This window comes from Staurois parvus, unplaced genomic scaffold, assembly GCF_062004578.1.
Source record: "Staurois parvus isolate SC_StPar_1 unplaced genomic scaffold, SC_StPar_1.0 ptg000586l, whole genome shotgun sequence".
NCBI lineage: Eukaryota > Metazoa > Chordata > Amphibia > Anura > Ranidae > Staurois > Staurois parvus.
In genome coordinates, this window is record NW_028318382.1 from 5,231,889 (window position 1) to 5,248,425 (window position 16,537).

Here is a 16,537-nt window from a genome sequence, read left to right on the forward strand (position 1 = left end):
CGCTATATTGTATATCGTGAAAAAGTGAACTGCTGCTACTATCTTCCTGAATACCAGACTAAATAATTTCAACACATTGAAAAAAGTGCGTTGTTCACTTTAAATGTGATAAATGAATAAAAGAATATGTGCAAACTAAAAATTCATTGATCTTCAAATGATGATTAATCTCTATGAAATACATAACTGTGCAACCTAAAATACATATACCACCAAATAATATTCCATATACGGTGCAATGCACTATATTAGATATTCCACAGACAGCCTGCAATGGTAAAGATAGACCATTGCAGGATGTCTATGGAATATCTGATATAGTACACATTCATGGACTTCCAGAGGATACATTCTGTTGGACATCATCATTAACACACCTTTTTTCTCCTTTTTCTTTTGGATTGGCCATACCAAGTTTACATATTTTTCTAGTGCACTAGTGACCTGATTGTTTAGGCTGGACTTTAGAGGCTATAGCCCTTCATATTTGTTGTTTCTTTTCAGATCTTTATTGGTTATCATACTGTCTATGTATTTAGGTTGGCCTTTTGCAATTCTTGTGCCAGGCAGTGAGAACAGGGCCCACTAGAGGATGTCAGGCCCTCAGGACACCCTCATGAAGTCTGTTTCTGATTGATGGTCAGAGACATTCACACCAGTGGCCTGCTGGAGGTCATTTTGTAGGGCTCTGGCAGTGCTCATCCTGTTCCTCCTTGCACAAAGGAGCAGATACGAGTCCTGCTGATGGGTTAAGGCCCTTCTACGGCCATGTCAAGCTCTCCTAGTGTAACTGCCTATCTCCTGGAATCTCCTCCATGCTCTTGAGACTGTGCTGGGAGACACAGCAAACCTTCTGGCAATGGCACATATTGATGTGCCATCCTGGAGGAGTTGGACTGCCTGTGCAACCTCTGTAGGGTCCATGTGTTACCACATGCTACCAGTAGTGACACTGACCCTAGCCAAATGCAAAACTAGTGAATAGCATTCAGAAAAGATGAGTAGGGAAAAAAGTGTCAGTGGCCTCCACCTGTAAAATCATTCCTGTTTTGGGGGTTGTTTCATTGTTGCCCATCTATTGCACCTGTTGTTAATTCCATTAACACCAAAGCAGCTGAAACTAATTAACAACCCCCTCTTAACTCACCAGATCAATATCCCAAGAGTTTAATTGACTTGATGCCATACTCTGATTAAAAAGTGTTCCTTTATTTTTTTTTGAGCAGTGTAGATAGGGTTCATCAGAGCTAACTTATGTGGAGTGGGTTGAGTAAGATTAGCATAGTGGGGGGGGGGGGGGGACTTTTTGAAATTTTCCTTACACTTTAAAGCAGAACTAAACTCTCTCAATCAACATGAACTATTTTTATCTTTATGCTACTGTCTGGAATCTCGTACAGCAAGTGCTGATTCCCATGCAGCAGGTGCTCATTTCCGTGCGCATGTGCAAGGACAAGAATGCGCACACACATAAGCACAAACAGGCCTCAATGCATGCATGGGCACATGGGCACACCCAGAGATTCTGGTGCCCAGCGGGCTATTTAAACCTAAGATTTGCCTGGCCTCATTGCTGGATTGTCTTCGGCTCTGGTTCCTGCATTCTGAGTTCCTAAAAGTCTGTTTACATTTTTACTGACTTGGCTACGCCTGACACCTCTCTTTGGATTACCCCTCACTCTGTCTGTCTTCTGTTCCACTGTGTTATGGACCATGGCTTGGACTTCTGACCATGGTTCTGCCTCCTAACTTGGTACCTCACCAACAGCACACACTGCCGACTCCTGCCTGTTCCTGACCTTGAACTTGATCATGATTCTGCATCTGTCTGCCTGGCTGGTGCCAAATATAGCTTGAGACCTGACTCCATACTGCCACTGGGAGGATTGCTGTGTTTCCAAACTCAAGTTCACTGCTCCAGCTTCCTGGCAGCTGCAGTTTTCATAGAACCCTTATTAAATCCAATTCATAATGGGTCTTTGGGGAAAATGATTCTTATAGTGACAGTCAGTAGGAAGAATGCAACCCTTGTAGACAGGTAAAAAGAACGTTGGTGTCAAGCTGCTAGCTAGGTCACAATGGTCCTAGAATTGTGCAGGCACCATCAAATGGGAGGTCTATAAGTCAAAGCCCAAGGAACCTCTAACAACCTATGGAAGAACCCTGGCTTACAATGTCTGGTCTATACTGTCTGCATTGTGTAATCTAGAGCTGGGCAATTTAATCTCTGAGATATTAACCTGTTTATTTGCGCTCCAAGCTATTGTATAATTTATGTTCGGAATCATCAATGCATTAGAATGGTGTTAAAACTTTAAAACCACATGCAGTGTGGCAACAGCAGCATCTTGAAGGATAAGTGGGTTTTCAGCCAGTTGGCTGGTAAATGCTGTTTATTCAGGCTATCATCTGTAATTACTAGTAAGTACTTCTGAGTAAAAGGCATCAAGGCATCCTATGAAATACTGCTTGTTAAGTCCAATAAAATCTTCAATGCTTAATGTGATTGTGCAGACCTTATTCCATTTTACGATGCATTCTACAGGTGGCTAAGACAGCAGTCCTGTGAAGCGCATTGGGGTGGATGAGCCAAATTCTTAAGTGTTAGCAGTTTATCTTTTATATATTTACCTGCTTGTCAACAGATGTCTCATAAACATCATTTTAGTTTCAGTATGCTGTAAAATGATGACTGCTAACAAGTGGTTACATCTATGTAGACCTGGCCAGATTTAGGAGCTTAAGGAGGGACAGGTGCTGCGTTCAATCCCACTGCGGGCAGCCTGTCAAAGTCCATGGATAGGACTGAACACTGCATCAATTGGTACCCGCATTTAGGGCCCTCTACGACTTTCGTCCCTGAATGCACAAAGCCCCAAATGTGGGTACCATTCAATACGGCATTTAGTTCAATCCAGCCACAGCCTGCCATACATTTTGATAGGCTGTCTGCAGCGGGGCTGGACACTGCTCCTGTCCTTCCTGAGCATACTAGAATGTTGGAAAGGAAACACTGCTCCTAGACGGCCCTGTGTGCAAGGGGCCTAATGCTTAAAGCTGAACTCCAGCTACTGTAGATGAAGAAGACAAATTATTGTAGCTCTGTATTCTTTACTACATCATGAAATGTATTTTTATTTAAAAGCACAGTAACTACCTGAATCTGACTTGGTATCAACCACCTGCAGTCTCTTTAAAGTGGAGCTTCGAATGGAGGAGGGAGAAGCGGTACAAGCTGCCAATCCATTGTGCTGCAATGTAAGAAGCATGTCGGTAGCAGGAGAGAGTCGAGTGACAGAGAAATGAATTAATTTGTGTGCTGATTTTCCTTTCCCTGTCTAGGCACTGGGTGGGGTGGAGACCTCCAAGTGTTATTGTGGCAGAAAAAAAATCAGATCTCCACCCCTGACATGTGTAACAGAGCTGTGTAAATCCCAGGACTGGATGGACAGCATTAGCACAGGTAAAGAACATTACTTTTTTTCAACCAAGTCAAAATACAACACAGAAAAGGGCTAATGGCTATTTATAAATCACAATGTGTTATATCACAATGTTCTGGGTTTTTTTGTAATTCATTGCTCCCTATGGGTTGCTGCATCTCCCTAATAAGTAATCATTTTTTGTGTTCTGTCAGGTTTTATTTAGCATTTAACCTTTAATATAATTTTCATAGCAAACAAATCTCCATGCTATATCAACTTTTTTTAAAAAAACATAAAAATAACTACAGAAAAAGTGAAGGTTCTCTGGCACAAACAAGTTTATAGGTGACAAGGCATAATTACCTCCACTGTGCCACAGTCACATTCCTCTCCAGCCTCTGTGAACTGATTTCCACACACTGGATCATTCAAAATATCAGAATTTTGTGGTTTGTTTTTCATACAGAGTGACTTTTGATTTTCAATGAAATTCTGATAGCTCTGATGACTGCAAGAGCTGAACTTGTATGGAGTATCACCGCTGTAAAAGGAGATACACAATAAGAGTGATGAGGTATATGGTGTCCAGGGGACAAGGCATATCTCTGTATGTTGAGTGGCAAGCAGCTAAAATATGATTTTGCACATAAAGGAACAAATTGTATTTAGAGCTTAATAGCCACTTATTCAAGAGATTACCATTGTCTGAAGAACTTAGGGCTAATTTACACTTGTGATTGGGGGCCATAAAACACTTGGTTGAGACTCATTTTACCACCCCCCAACCTGGCAAACATTAAGCTCCCTGTTGTGTTCGTCAGGCAGTACCATGTGTGAATGTGACCCATTCAAGCGAATGGGACTGTGCCTCCACGGTGATGTGGCTTTTACAGGGTTAAAACAGGCAGTGAGAAGGAGACATATCGCTTCCCACACTACCTTCTCTTCACTACTGATTGTTTTTCACTGTATGACAGTGACAGCCACATGTGTAAACGTAGCCTTAAACATTCAATCTGAACTCTGGATTCCCAAACATTTTTAGAAACCTCAACACTCCTAACATGAGTTTGCACATTTAAGATTTGAAAAAGTAACTGAAAGTACCTTAACCCCTTTCTGGACCAGACACTTTCATCCCCTTCCAGTCCTGGCCATTTTTCAGCTTTCAGCGCTGTCACACTTTGAATAACAATTACTCAGTCATGCTACACTGTACCGAAATGAAATTGTTCTCATATTTAGACAAATAGAGCTTTCTCTTGGTAGTATTTAATCACCACTGAGTTTTTTTTTATTTTTGTGCTAAATTAATGAAACAATAGCGAAAATTTAAAAAAAACAAAACATTTCTCTTAGTTTCTGCTATAAAATTTTGCACACAAATATTCTTTCTTCATAAATGCTGCTACATTTCTTTGGTAAATATAACCCAAATCAGTGTATATTATTTAGTCTATGTGAAGTGTTAGGGTCTACGATCTATGGTACATTGATCAGTCCTGATGTACTGACTGCTTATTTCAATTATTTTTCCTAAAATTCTGAGACAGTTCAAATACTCCCCAAATGACTGCTTTATGGAAAGTAGGCGGTCCAATGTATTCAACAAGAAGCATGGTGAGTTTTTTTAAGTTGTATTTTTTTTAATCAAATTTTAAAAAACTTAAATTAAATATTAATTTCTCACATCTGGCATAGGCATACCTACAAATACACCGCAAAACACATTCTGCTTTGCCTTTTGAGTGTGAGGATACTACATGCTTGAGACTTTTTCTCAGCCTAGATGCATTGAGGGGAACCAAAATCCAAGGGCGCCCTAGGGGCTTTTAAGGAGCACAAATTACACATCTAATTTCCCAACTAAATATCACATTTTTGGGGGTCAAAAAATGGAGCACCAGGACACACAAAATTACCACATTTGAAAAGCACACTCTTGTCTCCAAGGTATTTTCTGACAGGCATCGTGAATCTTTTGAAAATGTCATTTTTTATCACAAGTTTTTGGAAAATGCAGGAAAGAAAATGAAAATGTATGCTTTTACACAAAGTTGTCAATTGATAGGATATTTCTAACACACACCATAGGTATACTTAGAATTACACCCTAAAACACATTTCACATTTGTGAAACTTTTTCACAGCCTAGCTATATAGAGAGGCCCAAAATCCAAGGAGCGCCTTCAGGCTATCTAGGGGCATAAGCTGCACATTCAGTAATGATCTGGGACACTTACTGGTGTGGCGGTGATCAGAGACATTGCAACTGGCGTGGTGGTGATTATGGAAAATATGACTAGTGTGGTGGTGATCACGGACACTGGGACTGGTGTGGCGATGATCAGGGACACTGTAACGGTAGTGGTGGTGATCAGGCAGACTCAGACTGTTGTCGCAGTGATTAGGGACAATATAACTGGTGTGACGGTGATCAGAGACACTAGGACTGTTGTTGCAGTGATTAGGGACAATATGACTGGTGTGGCATTGATCAGGGACACTGTAACTTCTGTTGCAATGATCAGGGTCATTGAACTAGTGTGGTGGTGATTAGGGACAATATGACTGGTATGGTGGAGATCAGAGACACTGACAGGTGCGGTGGTGATTAGGGACCCTGACTGGTTACAGTATGTAAAAATAAAAAATAAATAATATATATTTCTTTCATTATATATATGTTAGACAAAAGAACTGAAACACTATATAATTTGCAGGTATGAAAGTGACAGCATGTTTAGCGTTGAAAGCGGAAGTGATGTAACACTCTTTTGCTTCCGCTGTGTGATGAGACACCTAGCTAACAGATGGGAAGCCTCACTTTCGTCATTCACTGCATATGCAGCTAGTAATACTGTGTCCTGTCAAAGTGCACTGAGCTTCAAAGGGGGTGAATTGTTGGTGCCCGCGTAGCTGGCACCTCTGTGACTGAAATTGCGAGTCTATTTGCTTTGTCGTGAGGTACAGTATCAAAGGTTATGATGGCATATACAGTTTCTGGGAAAACGTTGATGTAGTACGGAAGCAGGAGGTTTTACACAACACCCCAACACTATTGTCATACTATGGTGGCAGTGCCTTTGCAGCATAATGGGGAGTGGTTGGGGGACGGTAAAAGTGTGGCTCAGCAACACATTTCTTTGCCTCAGCTAACAGAAATTGTGAGCTTGCCCGTGCATTGAGTTCCCACTGCTGCCTATGCCCTCGGCCATCTTGCTGTTGAATCACCTCCCACCACCAGGCTACATCCTCGCCTTCTGCCCTCCACAGCGGAGAAAGGGATAATCACACTACCAGTGAAAGAATTACTCCACCAGTGAAAGGCTGTGAGCAGCTGATCACTGATCAGCATTGCAAAACGCAGTGTGGCTTTAGCTGTCTGTGCTGAAAATAAAAAAAAAAGTCCCTCTCTGCTCCTTGCTTCCTGGGCCCCTCTGGTGAACTGATGGGGCCCAGAGAAAATATCATTAATGTTACAGGAGAGCTGGCTGTACTGCCCTATCAGTGGCCCTGACCATGACTGTGCCCTAGGTGGCAGTGCGCCCTAGGCCGCTGTCTAGTTTGCCTAGTGGTAGCACTGGCTCTGGTTGTTTATATTAATTATTGTCAAGTGTTGGCAATTGTGATCTCACTAGATCTAAAACAAGGTGTCTAATAAAAACAGAAAGGTATTATTTAAAAATGGAATGGAAAATGGAAGATGGGAGTACAAGGAAAGGCAAAATATAAGCAGATTAAACTTCATCTTTAAAGAGTTCAATAGATTTTTGTGAATGGGTTTACATCCCTGCTTACATCAGCTGTGAAAATTGGTATTTGAGTCACTTACCTTAAAGAAGGTGTCATGATACAGGGTTTAGGGTAGCATTTGCATTCATTTTCATCATGATTCATTCCTAGATTGTGCCCCATTTCATGTGCCATGGTTGCACCAACCCTAATAGGATCTGCAGAGTGATCCTGTGAACATTGTTAGAGAACAGCATTATCAGAAGTTAAAGGAAACATAACATAGAGTAGAGTTGTAAAACATCCTGATGTAATGTTAAAGGAGACCTCCGATCAGGGTATGAATCCCAAGTAAATTCTGGATAGGATAGGAAGATTAGGAAGCCATCTGGGCTTAATTTTTAATTGAATGCATCCTATTTTTATGAATCAGCTACATGTACTGTAACTGCATCTGGTTTATGTTGGTTTATGTCCATATAATAATGCTACAACTTGGCAACAACTTGACAGAGGTGGTATGGTGCTCAAGTGGTTATCAGCTTGTAATTCCAATAGCCTCCTACAGGTGTCTACCAACAATCGTAGGATGCAAGTCATCAATCACAGCCTGGGTACAGCAAGACTATTTAACCACTTTCCATCCACCCTATAGCAGATTTACTGCTACATGCATGGTGGATGTTCTGTGCAAAATCACGTATATAAACGTTACATTTCCGCCACTGGGGGGGGGGGGGGTGCGGAAATGCTGGAGCGCCACTTCTGCAAGCCGATCAACAGGTGCTGGACAATGGATGATCACCGCCGTCACCTGTTGATCGTCAAGGAGACTGACAGAACACAGCTCTGTCTATGTAACCAAGGCAGAGCTGTGCTCTGTCAGTGGCAATCTGCTAGATTTTATTCAGGGAATAAAATCTAGCAGATTACCTAGCAAAAACAGCACACTGTACACACAAAAACACTGGCTAGGCACACAATTACCCCTGTGATCACAATAAATGTTTAACCCCTTCCCAGTCAGTGTCATTAGTACAGTGTCAGTTTATATTTTTAGCACTGAACACTATATTAGTGTCAGTTAGTGTCAGGCTGTCTGCAGCAATATCACAGTCCCACTATAAATTGCCATTACTAGTAAAAATTTAATTTAAAAAATCTAGTATACAGTTGTGACCAAAATTATTCAACCCCCACTGAAATTGAGTGTTTTGGCCAGTTTGACATTGCTTTTGATCATTCAGTCATCTTGCTTACATTTACATTAAAGAGGCACTTGTAGGTCAGACAAATATAACATAACAGTTATAATGAAATAACCACAAATGTCTTTTCTGTGCTCACAGCATTATCAGTTTTATTCAACCCCCAAGTGACATTCAATCTTAGTACTTAGTACAGCATCCTTTTACAGTTATAACAGCTTTTAAACGTGAAGCATAGCTTGACACAAGTGTCTTGCAGCGATCTACGGGTATCTTCGCCCATTCTTCATGGGCAAAGGCCTCCAGTTCAGTCACATTCTTAGGCTTGCGCACTGCAACTGCTTTCTTTAAGTCCCACCAGAGGTTCTCAATCGGATTTAAGTCTGGTGACTGCGATGGCCACTCCAAAATGTTCCAGCCTTTCCTCTGCAACCATGCTCTAGTGGACTTGGAGGTATGCTTGGGATCATTGTCCTGTTGAAAGGTCCAACGTCTCCCAAGCCTCAGGTGTGTGACGGACTGCATCACGTTTCCATCCAATATCTCCTGGTACTGAAGAGAATTCATGGTACCTTGCACACGCTGAAGCTTCCCTGTACCTGCAGAAGCAAAACAGCCCCAAAGCATGATTGACCCTCCACCATGCTTCACAGTAGGCAAGGTGTTCTTTTCATCATAGGCCTTGTTCTTCCTCCTCCAAACATAGCGTTGATCCATGGGCCCAAACAGTTCTAATTTTGTTTCATCAGTCCACAGAACACTATCCCACAACTTTTGTGGTTTGTCCACATGGCTTTTGGCATACTGCAGTCGACTCTTCTTATTCTTTGGAGACAGCAAGGGGGTACGCCTGGGAGTTCTGGCACGGAGGCCTTCATTACGCAGTGTGCGTCTTATTGTCTGGGCTGAAACTTCTGTACCCACATCTGACAAATCTTTTCTCAGTTCCTCAGCAGTCACACGGGGACTTCTCTCCACTCTACGCTTCAGGTAGCGCACAGCAGTCGAAGTCAGCATCTTCTTTCTGCCACGACCAGGTAGCGTTTCAACAGTGCCCTTTGCCTTGAATTTGCGAATGATGCTTCCTAAGGTGTCTCTTGGTATGTTTAACATCTTTGCAATCTTCTTATAGCCATTGCCCTTCCTGTGAAGAGAAATCACCTCTTCTCTTGTCTTCCTGGACCATTCTCTTGCCTTCACCATGTTTGTAACCACACCAGTAAATGTCTAGAAGGAGCTGAGTATCACAGTCATTTTAAAGCTGCCTAATTGGTGCTTATTATGCTTGATTGCTGCTCGGTGACATCCACAGGTGTTTTCAATACCTGATGGAAAGCACCTGTATGAACCTCTGTTCTTCAGAGTGGTAGTCTTTAAGGGGTTGAATAATTGTGGCAATGAAGAAACCACATAAGAACCATTTACTACTGTATTACATAAACAATTGATGTCATTTTAGTTGCATTTGGGTAGTTACAACGTCCTTGTAGGATTTGATTCTGAATACAATTCCAAATGTACACTATAGTCCCTAAACCCCTTTACAGCATTGGGGGTTGAATAATTTTGGTCACAACTGTATATACCGCCATTTGGGCAGCACAGTGGCTAAATGGTTAGCACTTTCACCTGGCAGTACTAGGGTCATTGGTTGAAATCCCAGCCACAGCACCACCTGCCTGGAGTTTGCATGTTCTCCCTGTGCCTGCGTGGGTTTCCTCCGTGTACTCCGGTTTCCTCCCACACTCCAAAGACATGCTGGTAGGTGAATTGGATCTTGTCTAAATTGTCCCTAGTATGTGTATGTATAAATGTGAGTTAGGGACCTTAGATTGTACGCCCCTTGAGGGTTAGGGACTGATGTGAATGTACAATATATGTGTAAAGCGCTGTGTAAATTGACAGCACTATATAAGTACCTGAAATAAATAAATAAATAAAAAATTTGTAGGTGATATAACTTTTGCGGAAACCAATCAATATATGCTTATTGGGATTTTTCTGCCAAACATATGTAGCAGAATACATTTTGGCCTAAATTTATGAAGAAATTTTATTTTTTAAATTTTTTTTTTATTGAATATGTTTTATGGCAAATAGTAAAATTTTTCTTTTTTTTTCTTTTTAAATGTTGGTGTTTTTTCATTTATAGAGCAAACAATAAAAAGCCCCGAGGTGATCAAATACCACTAAAAGAATGCTCTATTTGTGGGAAAAAAATGACATAAATTACCATATTGCAAAAATGGCCTGGTCAAGTGGTTAACCCTACTCAGCTGCTTACACTGTGTTTTTGCATATTGCTGTGTACTTGGTTTAACACCTTTCTGACTCTGAGAGGTGTCAGTAAGTCACATTTAAATACTTAGGAAGATCTACTGTCTGTTCTGACAATGTGTTTGAATCCTGTAAATAACAGCATTAATGCAAGTGTTTATGGGCAAATACAGCATACTTTCAACATCCCTATGAGAGGCTTTTGACATCATTCCAAATCCATTATAGGTGCAGTAGATCTGCTGTGGCTGCTTTTAAATAGAATTGTACAGGGAATAAAGCAGTTCTGAAGCCTGCTGACATAAGCTCTCAAAGCCCAACTCCAGGGAGCTAAAAAGTTATGCCCATGCTGCAAAGGTTAATTACTCATTTAGGTCTAGGGAAACAATAAAAGAAGATTTATTTGCCCAATCTTCTGGTCTCCTCCACTTCTAGACTTGTCCCCACAGCATCTTCTACCCTGCACTCTTGCAGGCTAGGGTCCTGACATCATCAAGACCAATGCAGGGCCCTTAGTTCTGTAGTGGACTTGATGACGCCAAAGGACAGTCCACTGCCAGAGCATGGGGAAACAGAGGATCAGGTAAGTAAAAGTGTTTCTCCTCTTCCCTAGACAACACAAGCAGGTATCCCTTGCAGCCCCACTGCAAGGGATAATTATACATTTTGCCAGAGTTGGGCTTTAAGCTAACAGGCAGTTGTTCATGTATCCCTGGATACTACTAACATTCTTGTAGTAAAAAACATTGTAATAGCAATAATGATCAGCCACGGACTGTGAGGAGTGTTTCACGTCTCACCTGGTTTACTCCTGCAGACCATTTATCATCACACATTTCTTTAGTGTAAGCTAGTCCCACATCATTGCCATCAAAATCAACATTCCTGAAAGAAACAAAAACATATACAGAAGCTGAAAACTCCTGTAGCAATGCTGGACAAAAAATGCTAATGTTTTCATGTTTTTTGTCGGTGTTTAGCAGTTTAACTTACGTTGTACAATAGAAATCTAAAGAGGAATCAACTGGACAGACAGATAAATGGGCAATCAAAGAGACTCCATCAGGTCTTTAAAGAAAACAAAATAACACCAGCAGCAACAGAAGACATAGTATACTCCCCTCTATGACATTAATGTCCCTCAATTCTAGGTGATGTTGGGTGCTTGTGTTCCCTGCCATGGTTCCTTCTGCTGACCCCTCTGATTCTATAAAAGCCAGCGGAATACCTAGCATATCTGGCACCCAGTGCAGGTAATTTTTTTACACCCCCACATCCAAAAAATGTTATGAACAACAAAATGTGCTGCACTGAGTTATTGGTGGTCAAATTGCAAGGAAGGGGCTTAAAGGGGCCTAGGTAAATAAAACCTGAGCCTACTCCCCCTATACTCAACACACATATGCTAAAGTCCTTTTACCCATAAAATATGCTTTAAAGTGTGACCCACAACAGTAAATTCAGTCTGTATATGCAGTAAAGCATGCATGTTATTTTCACTGTGGAACCTAAGAGGTTAATACTCTGCACTGTGTAAAAAGGCCATTTGATCCTTTATTCTCTGCCCCTCCTCTTGTTCAAATGTCCATGTATTATCTCCTGATAAGACAGACTAAACCCGTAGCCCTTCTGCACATGCTCAGTTTGGTGTGTATTAGTGTGTATTGCTAGAGAGGTTTTTCTTCTTGGGAGAGTGCATGTGATCAGCACAGGGCCAATCAGCACTGTCCAGACAGAGGTCAGGGGTTCTGCATCCTCCTAGAGCAGAAAGAAAACACCTCCTACAAGCTTTAACCAGTGCTCTGCTGGACACTAATAGAAGTCACAAGACTGCTCTAACTGCTGATGAGAAAAGGTATTTAGCAGTTTATATTTACTAAAATAATTGCACTTCCATGTTGTCTGTACTGTGGGAGACCAGATATAGTGAATTCAGGGTCCTGGGTTTAGTAACACTTTAATGACTGTTCCACGAGCAAGAGTGTAACAGACATGTATAAACCTCAACACATTCATTTTAAAGTGGTAATAAAGCCTAAATATTTTTTACCTTTTTACATTCCTTGTATTAAAATAAAAAAGAATCCACCCTCACCCCACCTTATACTTACCTGAGCCCTCATTCGATTCAGCAGGTCTGCAGTTCTTCTCTCCCTTCACTTCCTGGTCTCACTGGCTTAGCTAAGACAGTGGAAGGCACTGACAAGGGGGCAGTGGACAGGGCTGAGTCCCGCTGTCTTTGTTAATAGACACAGTTAGCAAGGTTCAGGAGTGAGCCCACAGGAGTGCCCCCATAGAAAGCAGCTTTCTATGGGGGCACTAAGCAGAGGGGAGGAGCCATGAGAAACGGCAGGTGACCCGAGAAGAGGATGCTCAGGGCTGCTCTGTGCAATTCTATTGCATAAAGCAAGTAAGTATAAACCTGTTTGTTATTAAAAAAAAAACAACTAAGCATTTACAATCACTTTAATAAAATGAAACTTTTTCATACATATGCTTTTCTACACACAGCCTACCTTAAAGAAGAACTTCAGGAGTAATGTACTTACTGTGTAGTGGCCAGGAGCATAAAATGTAAAACACATTGAGGGGGATTTATCACAACTGGAGCAGACAGAACCTCGAGAAGCTCTGTATGGCAACCAATCAGCTACTTTCTTGCCATGCATGGGTTGCCTTGCAGAGCTGCTCAAGATTCTGTATGCTCCAGTTTTCATAAATTCCCCTAAATGTCTGCGTGTTTTATTGGAGCAGCGCCATGCAACACAATAAAATTAATGTTGGACAGCCTCAGCACCTTCAGTAGGTCTGCATTCCCCTGCACCCCCTTTAGTATGCCACTGGTGAAAGCCCTCTACATTTGTGGTATGCAGTGCCTCGTACCCACCCCTATGATTATATTGGTGGCTGTAGATATTTCTAGGAATAAAGCTGTATCAAAGGCTGTAACTATATCAGTAGTCCAATCAGCTCACCAATCAAATGCCAACCTACAGAATAAGTAGGTACTATGGTAAGTAAGCCAAATGAATATGTAAAATATCAATAGATAACACCTGCCACTAACAGTAAAAAAACCAATAAATACAAAGTGTAGACAACTGCCAAAAATCATGCTGTGATACACTAATCAGCACTTCATATTCCTTATATTTCTTCCTTTTTTAATATAAACAGATAAATACAAGCAAGGTTTACGTCAAAAATTGAGCATTATCATGGGGTTTCCTGGGGAACAGATTTTTTTTCCTCCAATCAGAGAATCTGTCTAGTGTATGATGTATGTTTGTGACTACTTGAAAATGGTCTTCTGTATTCCAGATTTCCATGCCAGTCAATGTCACAAATATATTTAGCAGCTTGTACACCTGAAAATAATAATAAAAGAGGTATGTATATTATAAATGTCTTCCATTGGTAGGCTGACAATGTGACATTCAAAGATACTCAGCTTTCAATAGCTTTAAAAATTGAATTGACTTTAAATGTAAGGGGGTATCAAAGCCAATGACAACCAACTTAAAGTGTTACTAAACCCACAACAGTAAAATCAGTCTGTTTATGAGCACAAATGCACTCAAGATGCTTTCCAGATGTATTTTGCTTACAGTTCACAACACACTCCGTTCCAGTGCATTTTGTATGCATTTTGCTGTGTGCCAGTATAATCCTGTGCAGAAAAAAATGCAGTATGTTTTACTTTTTTTTTTTCTGCACCGGAAACTGACGGGAACTGACTGCACTGGTGTGAACTAGGGCAACTAGAATACATGGAAAACACTGTGCATGTATTTTTGATGCAGAAATAAAACGCACTGGAGTGCATCTGGTGTGAACAAAAAACAAATGCAGCTATCACAAAAATGGTAAGCTACAATATAATAAATGTTTGTTTTTGAGTTTAATTCTGCTTTTAAAAAAGGAATAGGGGCAATAGTGTCTGACCAAGTGCTGGCCTAACTAGGAGCAAAAACAGAGGGAGAACAAAGAAACATACCAAATACATAAAAACATATACTGTACATAACATATTCAACAAGCCATTGTAGCAGCACACTGGCCTCCAGTTTAAAGGGGGCACCAAAACATTTACCATCAATTCAAAGAAGGCACCTCACTAACCACCAGTTTAAAGGGGCATTAGACTGACAGCTAAGAACTGGGAACACTACAGTTACTGCCAATGTAATTGAGGCTGCTATACTGACTTGCCAGTATAACTGGGGGAGGGGGGCAAGACGCTGACAAGTGTAACTGGGCAACACATTGATGGTAATGTGTATGGTGACCCTAACATTTTACTTCAAATCTGTTTAGTACAACTTGTTAATATGAATGTGGTCCTGAAAAAGTTTGGCTATAGTTCTTTGGGTTGAGGGCCTGTGTTAGCAGACATGTACACTAAGGTTTATAAAATCTGAATCACACCACAAAACCATCAAAGCTCTAAAAACTAGATGACACAAATATACATTTACTTACTGTGTTAATGTAATTTAGGATTTTAAGTATCCTTGTCCGGATTACATCTTCATTTCCCTTATATTTTACAAACTAAAAAAAAAGGGGTTGTGTAATTAGTGTGTTAATATTATTGGTCTTATACCTTAAATATTGTTCTAAACTTTTATCCTATACAGTAGAATTTATTGCCAGAAAAATCAATGACAATAAGGAACCAGTAAAGCCCAAAAACCTACATCTCTATCTAGGAAATAGTTTGGGCAGTCTGATATTTTTTATGTGATAAAGTGCTATGTTAGTAAGTTACTAAGTAATCTATTCTGAGTTTTGTACTATTTATGTATAAAATGTATCAGAACTGATGTATTTTCTTTTTCTTCCAAAATCTTTTATTAGGTTTTTAGAAAGGTATACAAAGAAATAGTAGAGTGGCTGAACCCTAAGGCCTAGTTCACACTTGATTACATTTCTAACTCTTAACAAACGCCCATCTAACACCCATACTAACGCAATAGGAGCATTTGTTAAGAGTCAGAAATTTAGTCAAGAGTGAACAAGCCTTCACAGGGGTATACTACCCAGTATATACCAAGTACATATTGCCAACAACTCAATAAAACAAAACAAACATATGAAAAAGCGTGCATGTGTGTGGTTCGTGCTAGAAAAGGAGTATAACAGAGAGACAATACCCCTTGTCAGGTTAGTACCCCAGAGTAATACTGTGGACCTAAGATATGGAGGGATTAGAATTGTGAAGAATTAAATGGGACCAGGCAGCAGAATTACTTGCTATCCACTTTACCCAAACTTGTCAAATTTCTTGAAGAAGTACCTATTAGCATAGGAGTCCTTTTAGAGAGGTAGACTAGTGTTCACCAATTGTTGTTAAAATTGAATGGAGGGTGGAGAAGACTTTTTCTAGTGCATAGTTATCACCTTTCTAACGTAAAACAGTAGGAGTCTGAGAAGTGTCCTCAGCCATGGTAGGGACCAAGCCTTTGATGAGGCTCAGCAAGCAGATTTTTGGGAGGAAGCAAAAGAGGTACAGGCAATTGAGTTGAAAGCAAAAACTTTCCCTCAGTATTGCAAAATGGCAGGACAACTGCTGTATTTTACTTAAGCATATGTGCAAATTTAATGCATAATTGTTAGGTATGCTTCTACAGAATGTTCACCCTGCAGGATGGTTAACCATTGGCAGTTTAGTCAACCACCTGGAGTGTAGCTGGATACCTACTTTGTTCAGTGTCTGTCCTCCCCCCTCGATTCTTTCTAGGGTCTTTCTGCTGGTTTCTCTAATGCCACTCTTGTGGTCTCTCCTGAGACCTCCTGTTCTTTAAGGGCCCATTCATACTTTGATTTACTGATGAATTTCATTAATGCACATGTGACAATGTGCATTGCATTAAGGCAGCCTATTCAAAT

The 16,537-nt window shown here is 40.7% G+C and overlaps 1 protein-coding gene across 3 annotated transcripts in view; it reads right to left on the reverse strand.

Moving 5' to 3' along the window:
* The window catches only part of LOC149450058 (zinc metalloproteinase-disintegrin-like batroxstatin-1), a 77,818-nt gene that overhangs the window by 32,954 nt on the left and 28,327 nt on the right, over window positions 1–16,537 (reverse strand). For all 3 annotated transcript variants that reach the window (XM_089692492.1, XM_089692491.1, XM_089692493.1), the window contains 5 exons: window positions 15,128–15,199; window positions 13,844–14,013; window positions 11,446–11,530; window positions 7,261–7,391; window positions 3,789–3,966 (listed from right to left, as the gene is read on the reverse strand). In XM_089692492.1, the coding sequence (XP_089548618.1) occupies window positions 3,789–3,966; window positions 7,261–7,391; window positions 11,446–11,530; window positions 13,844–14,013; window positions 15,128–15,199 (636 nt within the window). The remainder of the gene's footprint in view (window positions 1–3,788; window positions 3,967–7,260; window positions 7,392–11,445; window positions 11,531–13,843; window positions 14,014–15,127; window positions 15,200–16,537) is intronic.